This window comes from Adiantum capillus-veneris, chromosome 4 (genome assembly GCF_014529385.1).
Source record: "Adiantum capillus-veneris isolate H3 chromosome 4, ASM1452938v2, whole genome shotgun sequence".
In the NCBI taxonomy this organism is placed as follows: Eukaryota; Viridiplantae; Streptophyta; class Polypodiopsida; order Polypodiales; family Pteridaceae; genus Adiantum; species Adiantum capillus-veneris.
The window spans coordinates 32,163,595-32,181,986 of NC_140934.1; the positions used below are offsets into that span (position 1 = coordinate 32,163,595).

Consider the following 18,392-nt stretch of genomic DNA (forward strand, 5'->3'; position numbering starts at 1 on the left):
AATGAGCTCTGTGGGTACTCCCATCTGTTGTAATCTGCACATCAATCTAGCTCTGGGCACTGTGTCAAATGCTTTGCGGAAATCCACAAAGCTACAATAGATCCGTCTCCCACGCGATCTGCCCTCCTCAATGATGGCTGTGAGTGTCAAGATATGGTCAAGAGTAGAAAAAACCCTCCTGAAACGTGTCTGCCCGGTTGCGCGTATCAGTGTAACAGGGAACGGGCGGAACGCAGCCCAAATGTTTCGAAACGGCGTTCCGGACGAGTCCCGTTCCTGAAACAGAGTCGGAACGGAACACCATTCCGGAACAGGGTGTAACCGGAAGAGTGTTCTGGAACGGGGGGGAACGCGGCGGAACGTGAGGCGGAATGGCGGAATGCGGGGTAGAACGGGCAAAAGTAGGCATTTGGGGGCAGATTTGGGGCTGTTTGGGGGACATATTTGGGGCAGTTTGAGGGCAGGTTTGGGGACAGATTTGGGGTTGTTTAGGAGTTGATTTGGGACGAAACTAAATGGAGGTAATTCAAGCATTACTTTAGTCGACCGTTTCGGCCCCGTTCCCGTTTCGAGCCCCCTTCCTCCTCCCTGTTCCCGTCCCGTTCCGGACCCTCCCGTTCCCGTTCCTCGTTCCCATTTCAGATAAGTATGGCGCGTATCCCCTCCCTCTCTGCCCATCTACTCAGCTACTGCTCAAGAATAGATGCGTACAACCGTGCCAATGTGTGTCCAATCATGATAGTGCGATAATTCCCCCACACACACACACACACACACACACACACACACACAAAGAGAGAGAGAGAGAGAGAGAGAGAGAGAGAGAGAGAGAGAGAGAGAGAGAGAGAGAGAGAGAGAGAGAGAGAGAGAGAGAGAGAGAGAGAGAGAGAGAGAGAGAGAGAGAGAGAGAGAGATAAATGAAATGAAATGTTATATTAACGTCTTCAAAAGGCCAAAATGACCTATGAGACCAGAGCGTTACAATGTGGTGGATCTGATACCAAGTCAGAAAAAGAGAACGAAATGAAATGACAAATTGATGAAATATAAATACTATGAAATCCTAAGCTGGTAGGTGTGAACTAAGCAACTAGTCGGGATAGCTAAACCACAAGTCACAAGAGATCCAGCATTGGTCGCTGGCGGATCTCATCAATCTTCTCCATGGTCAGCAGTCTGATTGGGCGTCGTGCATGTCGGGCCAAAGTGATCGGGATCCTCTGATGTAGCCTTCGTCTATGCTGTGTAGTCTTCCGCAATCGTGGGCGTCTGGATCTCCCCAATTGAGTCACTCGGTCAATCAGTGTGCCTCTGGTGTGAGGCGACAAGGTTTACTGTGGTAGTAGCTCCTCCGATGTCCAGTGTTTGCTCTAAAGAAGTCTGTGATGTGTCTCTGAGATTGGCTGGCCTCTCCTCTCAGTAGGCTCTCTCTGTGTCTATGCAGCTCGAGCAGAAAAAAAACCCAGGCATCTCTGATCCTTGTACCTCATGACTTTGGAGAGTGGTCCAAAGCCCTCTCTGAACAAGCAGTGGAAGCGGCCTCGTATCTCGTAGTAGACAGGGCAGTGGCATGCGTAGTGTAACTCTGTCTCAGGCTCCATGTTACACAGGGGGCATGTCCTGGCCTCTGCTAGTACTCCGCTGTATCTCCCAGTCTCGATCTGCAGGTGGTGTGAAGATGTGCGTATTTGGCCAATAGCACACCGTATCCCATGAGACAAGTGGGTGTCCATGTATCTGGGCCTCGTCACAAAACCGTCCGTCGTAAGCTGGAGAAGATGTTCTCTGTAGAAATCCATCTTCGTGCCCAACTCCTGTGCTGGTTGTATGATGTATCCATGTCCTCCTGGTGTCTAGCTGACTCAGGTCCTGGCGGATGAGCTTGGTGATCTCGGACTGTGTAAGAGTCATGGAGGGTGCATCCAGTGAGTACTGGAAGGGGGGCAATCTGTCTATATTGAACCCATGCGCTTGGAACCATGATGTCATCTCCCCATACCAACATGCTGTATCTCCTTGCATGGCTAACTGTCGAGAGGACTCAAGTGCAGGCGGGTGTATCTGTCTTTGGGAAGTTCCCACATGTGGTGAAAGAGGGGACAGATCTGGTGAGCGCCTCAACCACTAGTGGGGGGGCAGCTAGCTCTGCTCGGATAATGGCACGTGGTACTGAAGCCTTGGCTCTAATGAGCCGTGAGATTATAGAGACCAGGGGCTTCTCCATGTTCCCCCATCCATCAGTGCGACTGGTCCTCCCGTGATGATCCAATGAAGGCCCCCAGATCTCAGCTCCATAAAGCAATGCAGAAGCCACTAATGTATCAAAGAGCCAGAGCTTCGTCCGAGGCTCTTGAAACTGAACCTATGAACACATCCTCTCCAATCTACCCAATGCCGAATGGGCTCTGGTCAATCTAGTCTATGCTGCTCTCCTTAATGAGAATGCTGGTCCACTAAAAACCACTTCAAGGTAAGTGTAAGCATCTGTATACTCCACTGTCTCCTGGCCGTATGTGAATGCGGGCGCTGACCTCCTGATCCATTGTGGGGTGGTATTCAATACCACGATCTTGGTTTTACCAAGGTTGATAGACAAACCACTTTCATGGGCAACAAACCTATGCAAAGCATCCAAGTGACGTTGCATCCCCTCCGGAGAGTCGGAGATCAACACAATATCATCAACGTATAACAATAGCGGGATCCATGTCCCCGCAAGCGGTGCACCTCTATCCCCATCTCTTTCAATGTAGTCAGAAACCTCATCCACATACATACCAAATAGAGTAGGAGAGAGCGGGCAGCCCTACTTCACCCCAATAGTGGAGTGAACCGGTGTAGATAGACCCTTTGAGGTGCGTACATGTCCTACTACTGATCTGTGCAATGCCATGATCCCCCAAATGAGCTCTGTGGGTACTCCCATCTCCTGTAATCTGTGCATCAGTCTAGCTCTTGGTACTGTGTCAAATGCTTTGCGGAAGTCCACAAAGCTACAATAGATCCGTCTCCCACGGGATCTGCCCTCCTCGATGATGACCCTCAGTGTCAAGATATGGTCAAGAGTAGAAAAACCTCTCTTGAACCCTGCGTGCCCACAGCTGCACGCATTCCCTCTCTCTCTCTGCCCATCTACTCAGCTACTGCTCAAGAATGGATGCTTACAACCGTGCCAATGTGTGTCCAATCATGATAGTGCGATAATTCCCAGGCTCCATAGGGTCTCTTGATTTGAAAATAGGTACAATCGTAGATAGGCTCCAGGTGTCAGGCAAGCCCTCGCACATGGCACGGTTAAACATGACTGCTAGAAGCTCTGCTAGTAGATCTCTAGCATGCATGAAATGCTCAGCCACCAAGCCATCATGATCATATGCTCTCCCAGTCCTCATCCTATCAATAGCCTTCTTCACCATCTCAGTGGTGAAAAAAGCACATGTGTGTGGGCATGGGTCAGGAGGGTCGGGAAGAGGTGTAGACGTAATGGCGGGGGGGAGGGGGGGGAGACAGCTCATGAAAGAGCGGCCATGCCTCACGCGAGTCCTGACTCAAGAATAGCTGGTAGAGATCCTGCTCTAGTTGAGCAAAAAAAGCCCTCTTTTTCCACCGTACTAGGCGTCGGAAGCATAGTTACTAGGAACGGGAAACCGGAACGGGAACGGGGAACGGGAACGCGGAACAAAATGCCATTCCCTGTTACGGGAACGTGAGTTACGGGTACTCACGTTTGAAACACGGAACGGGGATTTGGAACGGGAACTTGGAATGGGAACGGGGAACGGAGACTTGAAAACGGCCATTCCCTGTTACTATGGTCGGAAGTCTATCTGTGACTTTCTGTGAGTGATGTCCCCCAAAAGCACTTTCCTCTGAAGTCTAGCTCTAGTTTGGCGGCACTCCTCATCATGCCAGCTGTTCTGAGGCATGCTCCCAGAACGGCGTCTATGCTCGGGCTGGGTGTGGGTATGCCTTTGCTGCTGCATCATGTAATGTCTGTGTCAGTATAGTAGTAAGCTCCTCCAGAGGTCGCCTTGGCTTCTCAGTGTATAGGCGTCTGTAGATCTTGTCTATGTATACACAATCCGTATTCCGCGTGAATGTATAGCAAGTAGGGGCTGCCACCTGTGGATTGTGTGGTACACTGAACTGGAAAGAGATGGTCAAGGACACAATAGCATGATCCACTGCACCCCAAAAAGTCTGGACCCAACCATGATCCACTGTGTTGGCTCCATGTCTGTGTGAAAAGCATGTGAAGCCTCCCGCAGCGGGAAATCTTTGTAGGCAATGCAAGATGGCCAATCCATGTGTAGTCCCCATGTCTATCAAGTGCCGTCCATACTCAGTATGTTCTCCATCCTGTGATAGTCTGGATAGGCCCGTCTCTGCAACATCCAGCTCTCTCAGCATCTCCTCTGAAGTATCATAAAATACTGTTTGATGATGGGCAGTCCTAGCATTGAAGTCCCCTAGAATGATAATGTCACCATCTCTAGAGAATTCCCATATGTCATCATCCAAAATAGAGAAGGGGGGCTGTCCTCTGGGGGGTGCATATACTAACGTACTCGGGGGAAAGTAGCAAATAGCAATGTAAAGATATCTGCCAGTCTCTGCTCTCAATCTCACCCACATGTACCTAGCTTGCTCGTCCTTGCGAGCTATGTGTATCAATGGCTGCAAACCCTCCCTGAATAACACTGCCGCTCCTCCTGAGCCCCGCCCTCTGTGCTCTGATCTTGTCTCTTGTCTACAGGCTGTCTCCCATCTGTATCCACTAATGTGAGGCATAGTGTCACAAACGGCGCATAGCAATATAGAATATACTCGGATAAATAGAATTTATCACTTAATACTGAAGCCAGAGGATATAGAGAGAAATAGATAGAGAGTGAGAAGATCGACACAGTACTGGGGACCAGAAGATGGGCTGGTCCCCCCCCCCCGTAATAGTATCTTTTTTACTGAGGAGAAGTCTATACAAGCACTTGAACCGAACGTATTACCACGCTCGTTCTAGAATAAGACTTGATGGTTCCCAGAAGCCTCAGCTTCCTATTCCTAGGGCAAAACCCTATTCCAAGGAACTTCCGTTCCTTATTCCAAATCCTCGAGAATCAAGGTTCTCGTCTTTGGATCTCACCTTCCAGACTCAGGGCATGGCATCCCTGCAACTCTTTTCGGACTCTGTTTTCCAGAGTCCTCTTCCCGCAGAATAACTCTGCTTTCCCGCAGATATTCCCGTTCACAGTGCTCCCGTCATTACTTTGAATGACGCATTAGGAATACTCTGTACTCGGATGTCTCCAGTGAGAAAAACCCTCTCACTTAAAATTCCAATAATTCATTTAGAATTATTTTTCCTTGGTGTTCCAAGCGAGAAAACCCTCTCACTTATAAATCCAATAATTCATTTAGAATTTATTTTCTGTCAGATAAAGCCAATTTAGCAACATCCCTCTCACTTGTAAACAGTTGTACTCAATTGTAGAGGTCTGACTGAACTGCCGGGGAGAAACCGGAAAGATTCCAAATCTTGCTCAATGGTGACTTGAGCTAGTCCTTTCTCAAAAGAGAACTTTAAAATTAAATTAAATAAAAATTCAATAATTCAATACTTACCCTACCGGTTCATGTGCTTCCTCTAGTACCTCGAGGATATCCTTCACCAATCATCAAGCTTACGAGCAATGTAAGAACTCGTCATTCGCGTCTTTCCAACAAATCGGAAGTTTCCTCATCCAAGAATCTGTTAACTCACTCTCGCCTTCTCAATCCCGAGAAGAATAATCCTCCTAGAAATCAATCTAGGTATCTCTCCTTCCGCATAATCCTGCGTTGTTAGTCCAGAGGGTATTAAACCTCATGTGTCCTCCCACATAGGGAATGCCCAAGTCATAGAGTATTAATCTTGATGTCTTTCTTTCACAAATAGAGTCTGCGACACCTTAAAGAAGGTCCTTATTCCTCAAAGATGTAACTTTGATCAGACCTGCCCTCTCATTTGAAGTTTGAGGGTCGTCTATTCAAAAACTCTGGAGTTATATTGAATTCCCTTGCTCCAAACTTTCTCCGGATAGCAACGTATCCTTCGAGGAGAGGTAACAAAAATTCATTGTTTCTGTGTTCAATGGTTCACGTTGTTAGGAGTTTTTTGGAGCAAGGGATTGCGCATATGTACATACACATGCATGGTGCATCAAATAAAGGATTGCCCATTTTCCATAGCCAGGTGGTTACGTGGGGCCCACATGTGTACAGGTAGGATAACATGTACATAGTGCATCGATTTTCACTATCACTAGTACCAGTGTGTTTTTTCTATAATAATGAGGAGTTGATAGAGCGTAAAACTTCTCGAGGAAGCTATCCGCGGGCCGACGACATGAGGTAAGCAGGCGCGTCAGATGGCATCTAGTGGCGTCAGGAGGTCGAATGGGGTCAATATTTACACGTGGATGAGTACGGACACAACATGGGTGTTTTCTTGTGATAATTATGCAGAAAGGTCATCATGAGGACCATCTTTTGGGGCCACTTCACGTGGTGGCGGGATGCATTATTGGAAAAAGTTGAGTGCCAGGTGTGCGGATAGATGCAGCAGGGTGACAGCGAGATCAGTTTTTGGCCTGTTTGGGGTCCGTTTGAGGTCAACCAGAAGGCCAAAGGTGCCTAAGTAATAAAGCTAAGTGTGGGAACTTAAAAACTAGAGAGAAGACCAGAAAAAACATGGAGAGAAGAGGAGGAACAACCGCAACTGTGTTTTTGCCGTTTTTGGAGCCTGTTTTGGCCATAAACTACTCATCCGAGGTCGGATTTGAGCACTTTGACATTGTAGATTGGGGTTTTGGGCCGTTCCGGACGCGATGGCGCTGTCCATTTTGCCAAATTCATCACTGTTTTTCTGCTGTTTTGGCTGCGTAAGTTTCTCCTGTGAGCGAAGCTTTTGCTCCAATTTGTGATTGTATCTGGCATATTTTACCCATATTGTGTGAGCTATTTGTCCCATTGGTGTTGGCCCAAGCTCAATTATATCTAAATATGAGAAATTCTCCTCTTTTGAGCTGAGTTTTTTGGGTGTGTGTATGTGTGTGTCTATGTGGAGTGGGTAAATGGATAGTCTCTCTCCTCTCACTCCATAGGTGTGTTCCCTGTCTCGGCCAGGTGGGTTGTATAAGCTGAGTGGTGCCCCATAGTGTGTGTGTATATCATCCCAAGAGTGTGTGTCGGGTCATTATAGAGGCGTTCTGTGTGTTTCCATTCCGCTCACATTCTTTTGGTGCCCCCACGGAGGATCTTCTTCGAGTACCTTCTGCTTCGAGCTTCAAGCTTCGAGATTCGAGATTACAGGTTTCAGATTGCAGGTTATAGGTTACAGGGACAAGTACAGGTAGTTGGAGTGGAGTGATATACTGGCAAGTGGGAGTCACTTACAGTTGCCGTGGGTATGCATCATTTGGCGCCTGTTTGAGCGCATTGTCTGTTGGTATTGTACGTTATTTGTGGAAACTGCCGTTGTACGCCTTTGTGGAGCCATACTTAGGTTTTATTTGGCAGTCCCAGCCATTTTTGAGACTTGGTCTGGAAGATAGTCATTTCTGAGACTTGACTATACGAGATTTGCATAAGGTTTCGTGAGAGGGTCTATAGCGTGAGGTTTTATTGAGCTGGGGGATTCTCAAATGTGAGATCCTTTCGGTGATACAGGTTGCTGGAGCACCCTTTTCGTGACCTCGCCATAGGCTATGTACTAGTGATTCCTACTTGATGCTCGGGTTCTATTGTTGGCAATTTATGCATACATATACAGTCTATATTTTGGGTTCTCACTGCTCTACTTCTGGGGAAACTCTGTCAAAAATTTTCCAAGTTATGATGGCTGGTCTTTTGGTCTTTTAAGCCATTTATGTTGTTATGCTGTTGAAACTTTGGCAAAATCAGAGAATAAGACAGGTGTGCTTTCTTGAGAGCTGTATGGCTGACTTTAATTGAGGATCAAAATGGCCCTCAATTCACTTCTTTTCATTTAACTCAAAGAATTCAGATAAATGTTTATGTGTCCAGTAAGATTTTTTTCTAGCAGTGCATAGTCTTTATGTTCGGGCCAAGAAGATTAAGAGAGATACTGGAATGTCCTTTGCCTGTTGTAATTCCGATAATTAACTATGAAAACTCATTTGATGTGCATGTGTTTGTCCTTATCTAAAGTTGAGCTCCATTGAAGTTTCTGGGGATTGGGGTCAGTAAAAAGTTTGGGTTCTTGTACGTGTGTTCGAAGGGGTTCTCAAAGCATCGTAACTTGGGTAGCCATGGCTTTCTCTTATCCCGAATTTCATGGAAGAAGTGATGAAGATGTAGAAGACTTTCTGGAAAAGATGGAGGTTGCATGTATTAGCAACCAGATTCATGACTCGGCACAGATGTTACGTCTTCTCCAAATTTGTTTGAAGAGTGATGTACGAGTTTGGTCCAAAGCATTTGAAGAGGAGTTGCGTACAACTGATCCACCTGTAAGATTGAGTTGGGACAATCTAAGGCATGGATTGGAAGTGGAGTTTGTGAAGATGGAAGATCTTGACAAAGTGTGGCAAGAAGTACAAGGTTTGGTGCAGAAGGAAGGTGAGCCAGTAGATGCGTACATACGTAAGTTTTCATTGACATGGGAGCGGATGTGCAAGGCCTTAGCACCACAGGTACCCCCACCTAACATGATGAAGAAGGACAGGTTCTTAGCTGGTCTTTGGGAGAATATACGTCGGAAAGTGGAGCTAAAGAAGCCTAGGACATATGAAGATGCATTGGAGGTGGCAAGGAACAAAGAGTGGAAGCTGAGAAGAATGAGTCTGCTAGGAGTAGAGTCTTTGCCCATGAGGTCTGAATTTCAGCCTATGGACTCTTTACAAGGGCGCATGCCAGTGGTTCATCATGAGCCAGTGGTTTCTGTTACTCCTCAGGTTATGCCAGCAGTGATCACTACAGCAGTGCAAGATGATGAGCTAAGGCAAGACATGAGGCAAGTGGTAGATTTAATGAAGAATCTCAGCCTAAACATGCTAGGTCAAGTGGGAAATAATCGAGGTCGAGGGAGGTTTGCAAATCAGCCAGGAGGTGAAGAAAGACCTAGGAATGGTGTTGGACAAAGCAATGGTAGGTTCTGGAGGCAGATGCCCACATGTTATAATTGTGGAGAGTTGGGCCACATCAACGCGCAATGTGATAAGCCACCAAGGATGGGGGGAGACATGCATCCATTGCCAAGACAGGTGCTAACTAGGTCAAATGATTATGGCATCGAAATCAAGGGAGAAGAAGGAACCAGTGGATTAACCCAGGAGGAAAAGGGAAAGACAAAAGTGATAAGTGTAGTGACCTTGGAGAAGGCATTAAAGCCAGAGGATACATTAGTGATGCCTATTGGGAAGAGGACCACAGAGGACAAGGAAGGAAGAAGTGTCCCAAGTCCTAGCAAGAAGAAGGGAAAGAGCCATGAAGGCGAGGATGTCAAGGCCAAGAGGAAAAGAAGGGCTCGTCGCAAGTTTCATGTTTCAGATTTTCCACTAGGGGATGGGCAATTAAGCTATGACTTGAAGGAGGATCTGACAAGCAAGAAAGCAGATGTTACTTTTGGGCAGCTCATAGAGATGGTGCCTAAGCTAAAGCGACAGTGGAAGAGGATGGTTAACCCAATGGAGAAAGAGCCATAGAGAGGTTCAGTAAAGGTGTTGGCAATGGACGAGCTACCAGACATTTGTCCAATAGTAGATGTGTGGCATAAAAGAAAAAATCTGGGACAAGGTTATGTGGATGGTGAAGCCCAAATATGTGTCATAACACACCCATGCGTTGAGAAGATGGGTCTTACAGTGACTGGGGTTTTAGGCTTCCGGATCAGATTGGCAAACCATCAAAGAGTAAAATGTTTGGGTGTTGTAAAGAGCTTAGAAGTGGAGGCGTATGATGCAAAGGCGGTGGTTGATTTTCATGTGATGTCAGCGGGATTGGGAGCATATCCTATTATACTGGGTAGACCATGGTTACGTGTAGTGGGGCTGTTCAAGATTGGCGACGTGGTACGATTAGCCTCTATGGAAAGACACGTGCCAAGAAGCTATATAATATGGACACAAGGAAACGATTGGAGGAGCTTTATGAAGATGAAGATGAGTCTAACGATGAAGACTATTCCACAGTGTCTGACGAGGACAGTGATAGTACTACCAACAGGATGAGGATGTTGATGTTGCATTGCTTTTGATGGACAAAGAAATCCAGGAGTCTGGTTTAGTTGCATTTGCAAATGAGGTTGAAGGTGAAAGTGAAGATCCTTATGAAGTGATTGAAGGGCTGATGCAAACCAAGGTTGAATTGTCAAAGAAGCAGGAATTGATGACACAAATGATCAGTGGAGACCTCTCAGCTATGGAGAAGGAGATATATTTGCACATGCTGGCTAGTTTTTCTGATTTGTTCATTACTTCATACGAAGAGATCAGAGGGTTCAAGGGCGAAGAGATGCATATAGAACTGAAGGAAGGTGCTAAGCCAGTGCGGCAAAGGCTAAGAAGGATCGGTCAAGAGCAAATGGAAGCCTTGCGGGAAGAGGTAGACAAGTTATTGAAGGCAAGGTTCATAACTTCATAGTCCCAATGGAAACCACAAAATGGGTGAGTCGAGTAGTAGTCAGTCCAAAGAAGGATGGAAAGTGGAGGATTTGTGTAGATTTTAAACCCTTAAATGCAGCCACTAAGAAGAACCCATACCCTCTCCCATTCATCGATCAGATCTTGGATTCAGTGGGAGGTTATGAAAGGTACAGTGTGTGTGATGGTTTTTCAGGCTATTTTCAATTGAAGATTGCTCTTAAAGACCGAACAAAGACATCTTTCATTACGCCATGGGGCTGCTATTGTTATACGGTATTGCCATTTGGGTTGACAAATGGACCATCTTTCTATCAAGAGAGAGCAAATTGGGTGTTGGAACCATTCATTGGTAGTTGTGTTAAAGCTTTTATGGACGACTTCTGTGTCTACAACAGTAGGGCTGAACACCATGAGAAGCTGTAGATGTTATTGGCTCGATATGATGAATGTGGAGGACAAATAAATCCAAAGAAATGTCATCTAGCACAGCCAAGGGTGAAGTTATTGGGCCATATGGTGTCAGAAAATGGCATTGAGGCTGATCCAGACAAGGTTAAGTCTATTATTCTTCTTCCATCACCTACGAGTACAAAGCAATTGGCAACCTTTATACACAAAGTGAAGTACATGGCGCGGTTTATTCCATTGTCTTCACAGCTTCTTTATCCATTACAACAAGTGGCAAAGCATGATCCATTGCACAAGTGTGAAGAAGTGTTTCAAGAGATAAAAGAGGTGTTAGGGGGGTTGTCAGCCATGCAGGCTCCTGATTGGGAGAAAGTTTTTTATGTAAATCCATCAGTAGGGGATGATGCCATTGGAGCCATGCTATTGCAAAAGGGGAAGGGCAGCCATTATATGAGGCCAGTGTATTGTGCAAGCCGAGTGAAGTTGGTAGCAAAGAGAAAATTCTCGGAAGTAGAGCTAGTGATGGCGAGTGTAATACTTGCTTGTCGACGATTTCGTCATTACTTGCTACCACGACCTTTTGTTTTCTTGACGAGTTATGCCTTTTTACTACAGTTAATGAATGGCACTTACATGTCAAATGTGGTCAAGAAATGGGTAATTGAGCTGCAAGAGTTTGAGTTCTCTTTTCTAGTGGAAGACAGTACAAGAGCTACACTAGCTGATTTGTTGACTTACAAGGAGAATCCCCTTCTTGTTAAGGAAGAGGTGGTGAGAAAGGTAGTTGAAGAAGTGCCACAGATCAGCAATGCACATGTGTTGTTCTTTGATGGCTCATACAGAAAGAGCCATGATGCGGCTTCAGGGGGTATAGCACTTTATGATCCAGAGGGGAAGCTAGTATGCAAGAGAGGGTTCAAATTGGATGCGCATAGTAACAATGAGGCTGAATATGCTACTTTGGAAGCCGGATTACACATTTGTTTGAAGCATGGAATTAGAAGGTTGAGCATAAAAGGTGATGCCTTGTTAGTTGTGAAGCAAGTGCTGTGTGTGGAAGAGCAAGAACACCTCATTGAAGGAAATGTGTTTCAGAATTAAAGGCTTGCTAAAAAAGTTCGAAGCATAGAGCATCAGACACATTGAACGTGCTCTAAATGGAGAGGCACAGGAAGCAGCTCAAAGCATGATTGGGGAGTTATTTGTGTTGAGGACCAATTTACCTCTTTATCATGGCCGGGAAAGTTTGGCTCAAGAAGAGGAGTTTTTGCTAAGAGGAATCATTCCGAAGGACATTCAAAAGTCTTAAGAAGTATGGTTTTGTGCGTAGAGCATCCAAGTACAAATCGATTGGTGATGTCTTGTACATGAAAGGGGCTGATCTCGTGTTGAGACGTGTACCTTGGCGGGAGGAGCTTTATAGAGTGTTGGAAGAGAATCATGAAGGTGCATGTGGCGGACATTTTGCTCTAAAGATCACCTTGCATAAGATCCTGCAAGAGGGGTATGTATGGCCTAGTCTGCATAAGGATGTTCACCATTGGTGTAGGTCTTGCAATAGGTGTCAAGCATTTGGGAAGAGAGTATTGAAGCTAGAGCTACGGAAAACCATTATGGCATTTGATGTGTTTGAAAAGTGGGGGATTGAGGCGATAGACCCGCTACCTATCACAAGCAGGGGCAAAAGCTATATTTTGACTGCCTCTAGATGGACAGAGGCTATAGCAGTAAAGCAGATCACCGCAAAGGATGTGGCAAAATTTCTGTATGATGAAATATGTTGCAAGTTTGGGGTGCCACTGGAGCTACTTTCGGATAAGGGGCCAGGATTTAGAGCTAAACTGCTAGATTTTTTATGCGCGAAGATGAAGATTAGGCATCAGCATACCACTCCTTATTACTCGCAGTGTAATGGCTTAAATGAAAGATTCAATGGTGAGTTGATACAAATCCTTCCGAAAGTGACAGAGCACCAAGGAAAGAATTGGGATTTGGAATTGCCTTGGGCTTACCGTACTTCGGTGAAGACAGGTACAGGGTTTGCTCCATTTCACTTGGTATATAGAAAGGAAGCAGTATTGCCTGTGGAGGTAGAGTTGCATGCAGTAAAGATGCTAGAGAAGTTGCTTGGGCTGCCTAGTGATGCATTCAAAGAGAGGCTCTTACAGTTACAAGAGGTTCAGCTGGATAGGATCAGTGCATTGTAACATTATGGGCAGATGCAGGATAATGCTTTGACAAAGATAAATGAAAAGGTCAAAGGGTATCAAGAAGCATGACTTGGTTTTGCGCTACAACAGTAAGCTGGACAATAGCTTCTAAAAGAAGTTTCAAATTAAGTGGGAAGGCCCTTTCAAGGTAGTGGAGTGTTTTCCGAATGGTACATATCAGTTGGCTAACCTGGATGGGATTTTACATACGTCAAGGGTAAATGGATTGCGTCTGAAATTGTATCATGCTAAATTAATGATGGTGGAGCAAGATGAGCTGTTTGTGGAGCAAGTACTGTTGGTGAGGGATGAGGAGACTTATGACGCGGCGATTCTCATATCTCTTTTTACTACTGTTGATCATGAATGATCTAGCAGGCTAGGGGATGGGCAAACTATGTTAGGAGTTTTTGGAGCAAGGGATTGCGCATATGTACATACACATGCATGGTGTATCAAATAAAGGATTGTCCATTTTCCATAGCCAGGTAGTTACGTGGGGCCCACATGTGTACAGGTAGGACAACATGTACATAGTGCATCGATTTTCACTATCACCAGTACTAGTGTGTTTTTTCTATAATAATGAGTTGGTAGAGCGTAAAACTTCTCGAAGAAGCTATTCGCGGGCCGACGACATGAGGTAAGCAGGCGCGTCAGATGGCATCTAGTGGCGTCAGGAGGTCGAATGGGGTCAATATTTGCACGTGGATGAGTACGGACACAACGTGGGTGTTGTCTTGTGATAATTATGCAAAATGGTCATCATGAGGACCATCTTTTGGGGCCACTTCACGTGGTGGCGGGATGCATTATTGGAAAAAGTTGAGTGCCAGGTGTGCGGATGGATGCAGCATCTCCATCAACCCTCCTCCCTTTTATAAAACCACGGATGTATATTCTCTATGTTGGTTTTTGAAATGCATACTTAATTGCATGCCAGAGCCAGTTGATGCGGAGCAAAGAGCCTTTGTAAAAAAATACATAGAACACTAGATTTAGGCAAAGATATAAATCCTTAAAACCGACCTTCAGCTTTTGATTTGTCTCTTTGTATAAATGGAGCCCATATAGTTGGCATACCTTAACTTCCTCTTCAAGTTGCATCAAACGTGTTGTTTGCATCTCAAGTGTCCTCTTGAGATTCTCATTCTCAACAACAAGAACCCTTAGTGTGCCATTCTCTAGTGCTCGTAAGTCTTTACCTTGGATGACAGCGAGATCAGTTTTTGGCCTGTTCGGGGTCAATTTGAGGTCAACTAAAAGGCCAAAGGTGCCCAAGTAATAAAGCTAAGTGTGGGAACTTAAAAACTAGAGAGAAGACCAGAAAAAACGTGGAGAGAAGAGGAGGAACAACCGCAACAGTGTTTTTGCTGTTTTTGGAGCCTGTTTTGGCTATAAACTGCTCATCCGAGGTCGGATTTGAGCACTTTGACATTGTAGACTGGGGTTTTGGGCCGTTCCGGACGCGATGGCGTTGTCCATTTTGCCAAATTCATCACTGTTTTTCTGCTGTTTTGGCTGTGTAAGTTTCTCCTGTGAGCGAAGCTTCTGCTCCAATTTGTGATTGTATCTGGCATATTTTACCATATTGTGTGAGCTATTTGTCCCATTGGTGTTGGCCCAAGCTCAATTGTATCTAAATATCAGAAATTCTCCTCTTTTGAGCTGAGTTTTTTGGGTGTGTGTGTGTGTGTGTCTATGTGGAGTGGGTAAATGGATAGTCTCTCTCCTCTCACTCCATAGGTGTGTTTCTTGTCTCGGCCAGGGTGGTTGTATAAGCCGAGTGGTGCCCCATAGTGTGTGTGTATATCATCCCAAGAGTGTGTGTCGGGTCATTATAGAGGCGTTCTGTGTTTCCATTCCGCTCACAACGTCCCACTGCGGGGATTAGATTCTATGTACACTGAGGTGTACGCTTTCAGCTTGTATTGCTGACTCCACCATCCGCTGCAAAGTATCTTGGAGATGCGTTTACAAAATTCGGACAAAAGTCCTTCGTTAAACTTCTTTATCGTTTCTTCCTCAAAGAGGTTCAAGAATGGAGCCACCTTGGAAAGAGTGAACGGATATTGATTCACATAATCCATGACTCGCTCGTGCTCCTATCGGACAAACCGATCCCAATCTTCTTTGATGCCTTCCTCAAAGCGTAGAGGAAAAAATATTTGTCCAAAAATTCAGCCTTGAATTGAATCCAAGACTTGTTGTGAATTCCTTGAAAGAACTCTGCTTTCCATGATGCTTGCAGTCCTCTTCCCGCACAATAACTCTGCTTTCCATGATGCTTTCCATCCATCCTACTACTTAAGAGGTCACCAGACTAGGCCTTTGAGTGGGAGGTTGTTGGGGATAAAGGCCTATTGGCTCCCCTGTATCATACCCCATAGCCTAGACTAGTGTATAGGCTCATTTATTCACTATTTGTGTGTTTGGCCATCTAATGGCCAGATAGTGTGTGTACACATTGTATCCTATCTTAAAACATATAAAGGACATCTTAAAACTTGAGTGTACAATAAAAGTACACTTTCAAATCTCGTTTTTCTGCTTTGCAGCTTCTTTCTACTCTCCTCTCTCGTGCATATCTGCTCCTGCTTGCCTCCTTTATACTTCTCCAACCTCTACACTCCTTGTGGTAGGTGTTTTGCACGTGTTTCCACCCTTTCAAAAATCAGCACCCTCTAGAGAGATTAAGAAATAATCTAGAGAGAGACAGGCAGTGGGCGGCTAGGTATGACTCCGAGATATTGGCATGGACCACCTCTCTAGGGCAAGGGAGTCTGTGACTCCCAGAAGTAACCAGCGACTAGTTGCATGCCTAGTCTAGGTGCAAAAATTCTAACCCTAAAACCTGTCACAGAGCCAGGCCTTCTTCCGAACAAGAGCTTCTTGTGTGCAAAGGCAGAAACTAGTTACTAGGTTGTATCAGACCCTTTGCCAATTGTTCTTTCACTTGGCATGTGAGATTCGGTTGTAAGAGTTGCACTTTTTCAGTGTGGATAGAGGATTCAGCGTATCCAATCCTTGGATATGCTGTCCGGGTGGTTCATCTAGTGGTCAGTCTAGGGAATGCCTGGAGGATGATGTTTCAGGCGGTGCATTGGAGGCGGCAATTGTCCCATTATGCAGTGCTGTTATGAACTTTTTCTCCTCACTTTCCTTCTTGACTTTGTGCTTGTGCACCGTGTACTCTGTTCATGTTTTTCCACCTTTGGCTGTATCAGCTGTTGGCTATGACCATATTTGACAACTGGCAATTTGCCTTTTTATGTAATAAAAAGAGTACGTTTGTTTTTGAGAGAGAGAGAGAGAGAGAGAGAGAGAGAGAGAGAGATGTTTATGTTTCTTTGTGATATTGTTCTTGTATGCAGCATGGAAGATGCACATCGCTTGATTGAGCTGGTGAAAGATATTCCTTGTAAAATTAACCTTATCACTTTTAACCCTCATGCGGGAGCATCGTTTCTTCCAACCCCTGAACAGCAAACGCTGCAATTCAGAGATATTATAGCAAATGCAGGTCTTGTAGTTGCCATAAGACACAGTAGAGGAGATGATCAGATGGCAGCATGTGGACAATTGGGGAAGGTAGGCTTTGAGCAAGCACCAAAACTTAGAGTTCCTCCTCGGTTTGAAGCCGCACTAACTCGTTGTTAAAAGCATCTCTTATTATCAACCATTTTTTTAATGAAGTGGATGCACAAGTGGTTTTATCATGGCCACAACAATCAGACTCATCTGGTATGGCTGCTCTGAGTAAGTACAACAATCGGTTGTGTACATGAGCGTAGAAAGCCGCAGCAATGGACCTCTCTAACATGTGGGAGGGTTACTTGAAGTTTGCTCATGAAGGGGTGGGAAGCTCGCCCGCCCTTCCTTGTACACATTGGTTAAGCCTACTGCATGGATTTTTGGGTGGTTATGGAGGGTAGGTTTTTTTGGGGTGGTTCTGGGGGGTGGGTGACTTCCACAACAAATGACCACCACATGGATTTTCAATCTTCCCGAGGAATTGTAGGACATGCTGAAAATTGAGTGAAGAATTGTTGCAAGTGCTGCAATTTTAAACTTGAGTATCACTTGGAGAAAGAACAATTACATCTGGTGCTTCAGAATTGTGAAAAGTCGGTCATTTGCTACCGCTTAAAAAAGCTATTATTTTGTGTTGTTTGGGCTTTCAATCTTTTGCCTTCTGTTGGTTCACCTAAGGAGCCTTAAGAGGGGATGATTAGAGATTTTGTTCCATTTTGTACGAGAGAGAAGATTTTGACATGGGCTACATGTAGGACAAGATGCCAATATGTTCTGCTGCAGAGATAAGAGGATATGGTTGCGGTTCCGCGGATGTAAAAAGCAATCTTAACTTGGCCATAGCTGCAGCTCCTCGAGTGTGGGCAGCATAGCAACATGCTTGCAGGCAAAAGACAATTGTGCCTCACTTGACCTCAAAAGGGTACCGTTTCACTTATACGTAATGGTTGGAAAGAAGCATCATCCTCATATAAATCTCAGAAGCATTGTATTTAACTATATTACCAAGTCCAAGCATTGTGAATGGTGTCTTTCTTTAACTTGAACACAAGATCATTTTGGATAGGGGTGGAGACAATCTTATAGGCTAATGAAGCTTTTTGGCTTTCTAAAAGAAGCCTTAGTGAACAAGGGAGTTAATGTGAAAACATTGAAATCTTCTGGTTTTTGACATTGTAAATAGGTCCTTTCAGTAAAGAGCCTCATAAGAAATCCTTTTTTTTCTAATGTTTTAGAATGCCAATGTGCATTTTGGTTATGATGGGTTTGACTTGCACAATGGTTTGCTTCTTGCAAGTATGAATGACAATCATATACTCCAAGCCAATGCAACTTTTGTTGTATTAATCATGGGCATGATCGGTAAGTACAAGGCTTAAACCGCGGTGTTGTACTATCGAGCCTGGCCTCCCTCCATCATACCTTTTACTTTTCTGCTACATGCATAGTTCTTTCTGGAGCATATTTCTATTGGGATCTACAATTGAGATCAGATGGGGACATCTGATGCTACTTTTGGACTTGAAAAGTAAATTTGGATAGGCTCGGAAACTTAGGTTATCTCGTGCTCCACGGCCTTGACCCAAACCTCCCCGTA

General features: G+C 45.1%; 1 protein-coding gene across 1 annotated transcript in view; it reads left to right on the plus strand.

The window, feature by feature from the left end:
* Positions 1-17,445, plus strand: part of LOC147458948 (Radical SAM superfamily protein) — a 69,256-nt gene extending 51,811 nt beyond the window's left edge. Inside the window, exon 9 of the mRNA XM_086510362.1 lies at positions 16,636-17,445. Within this exon, the coding sequence (XP_086366488.1) occupies positions 16,636-16,921 (286 nt within the window). The 3' untranslated portion in view covers positions 16,922-17,445. The remainder of the gene's footprint in view (positions 1-16,635) is intronic.
* The last annotated feature ends 947 nt before the right edge of the window (positions 17,446-18,392 follow it).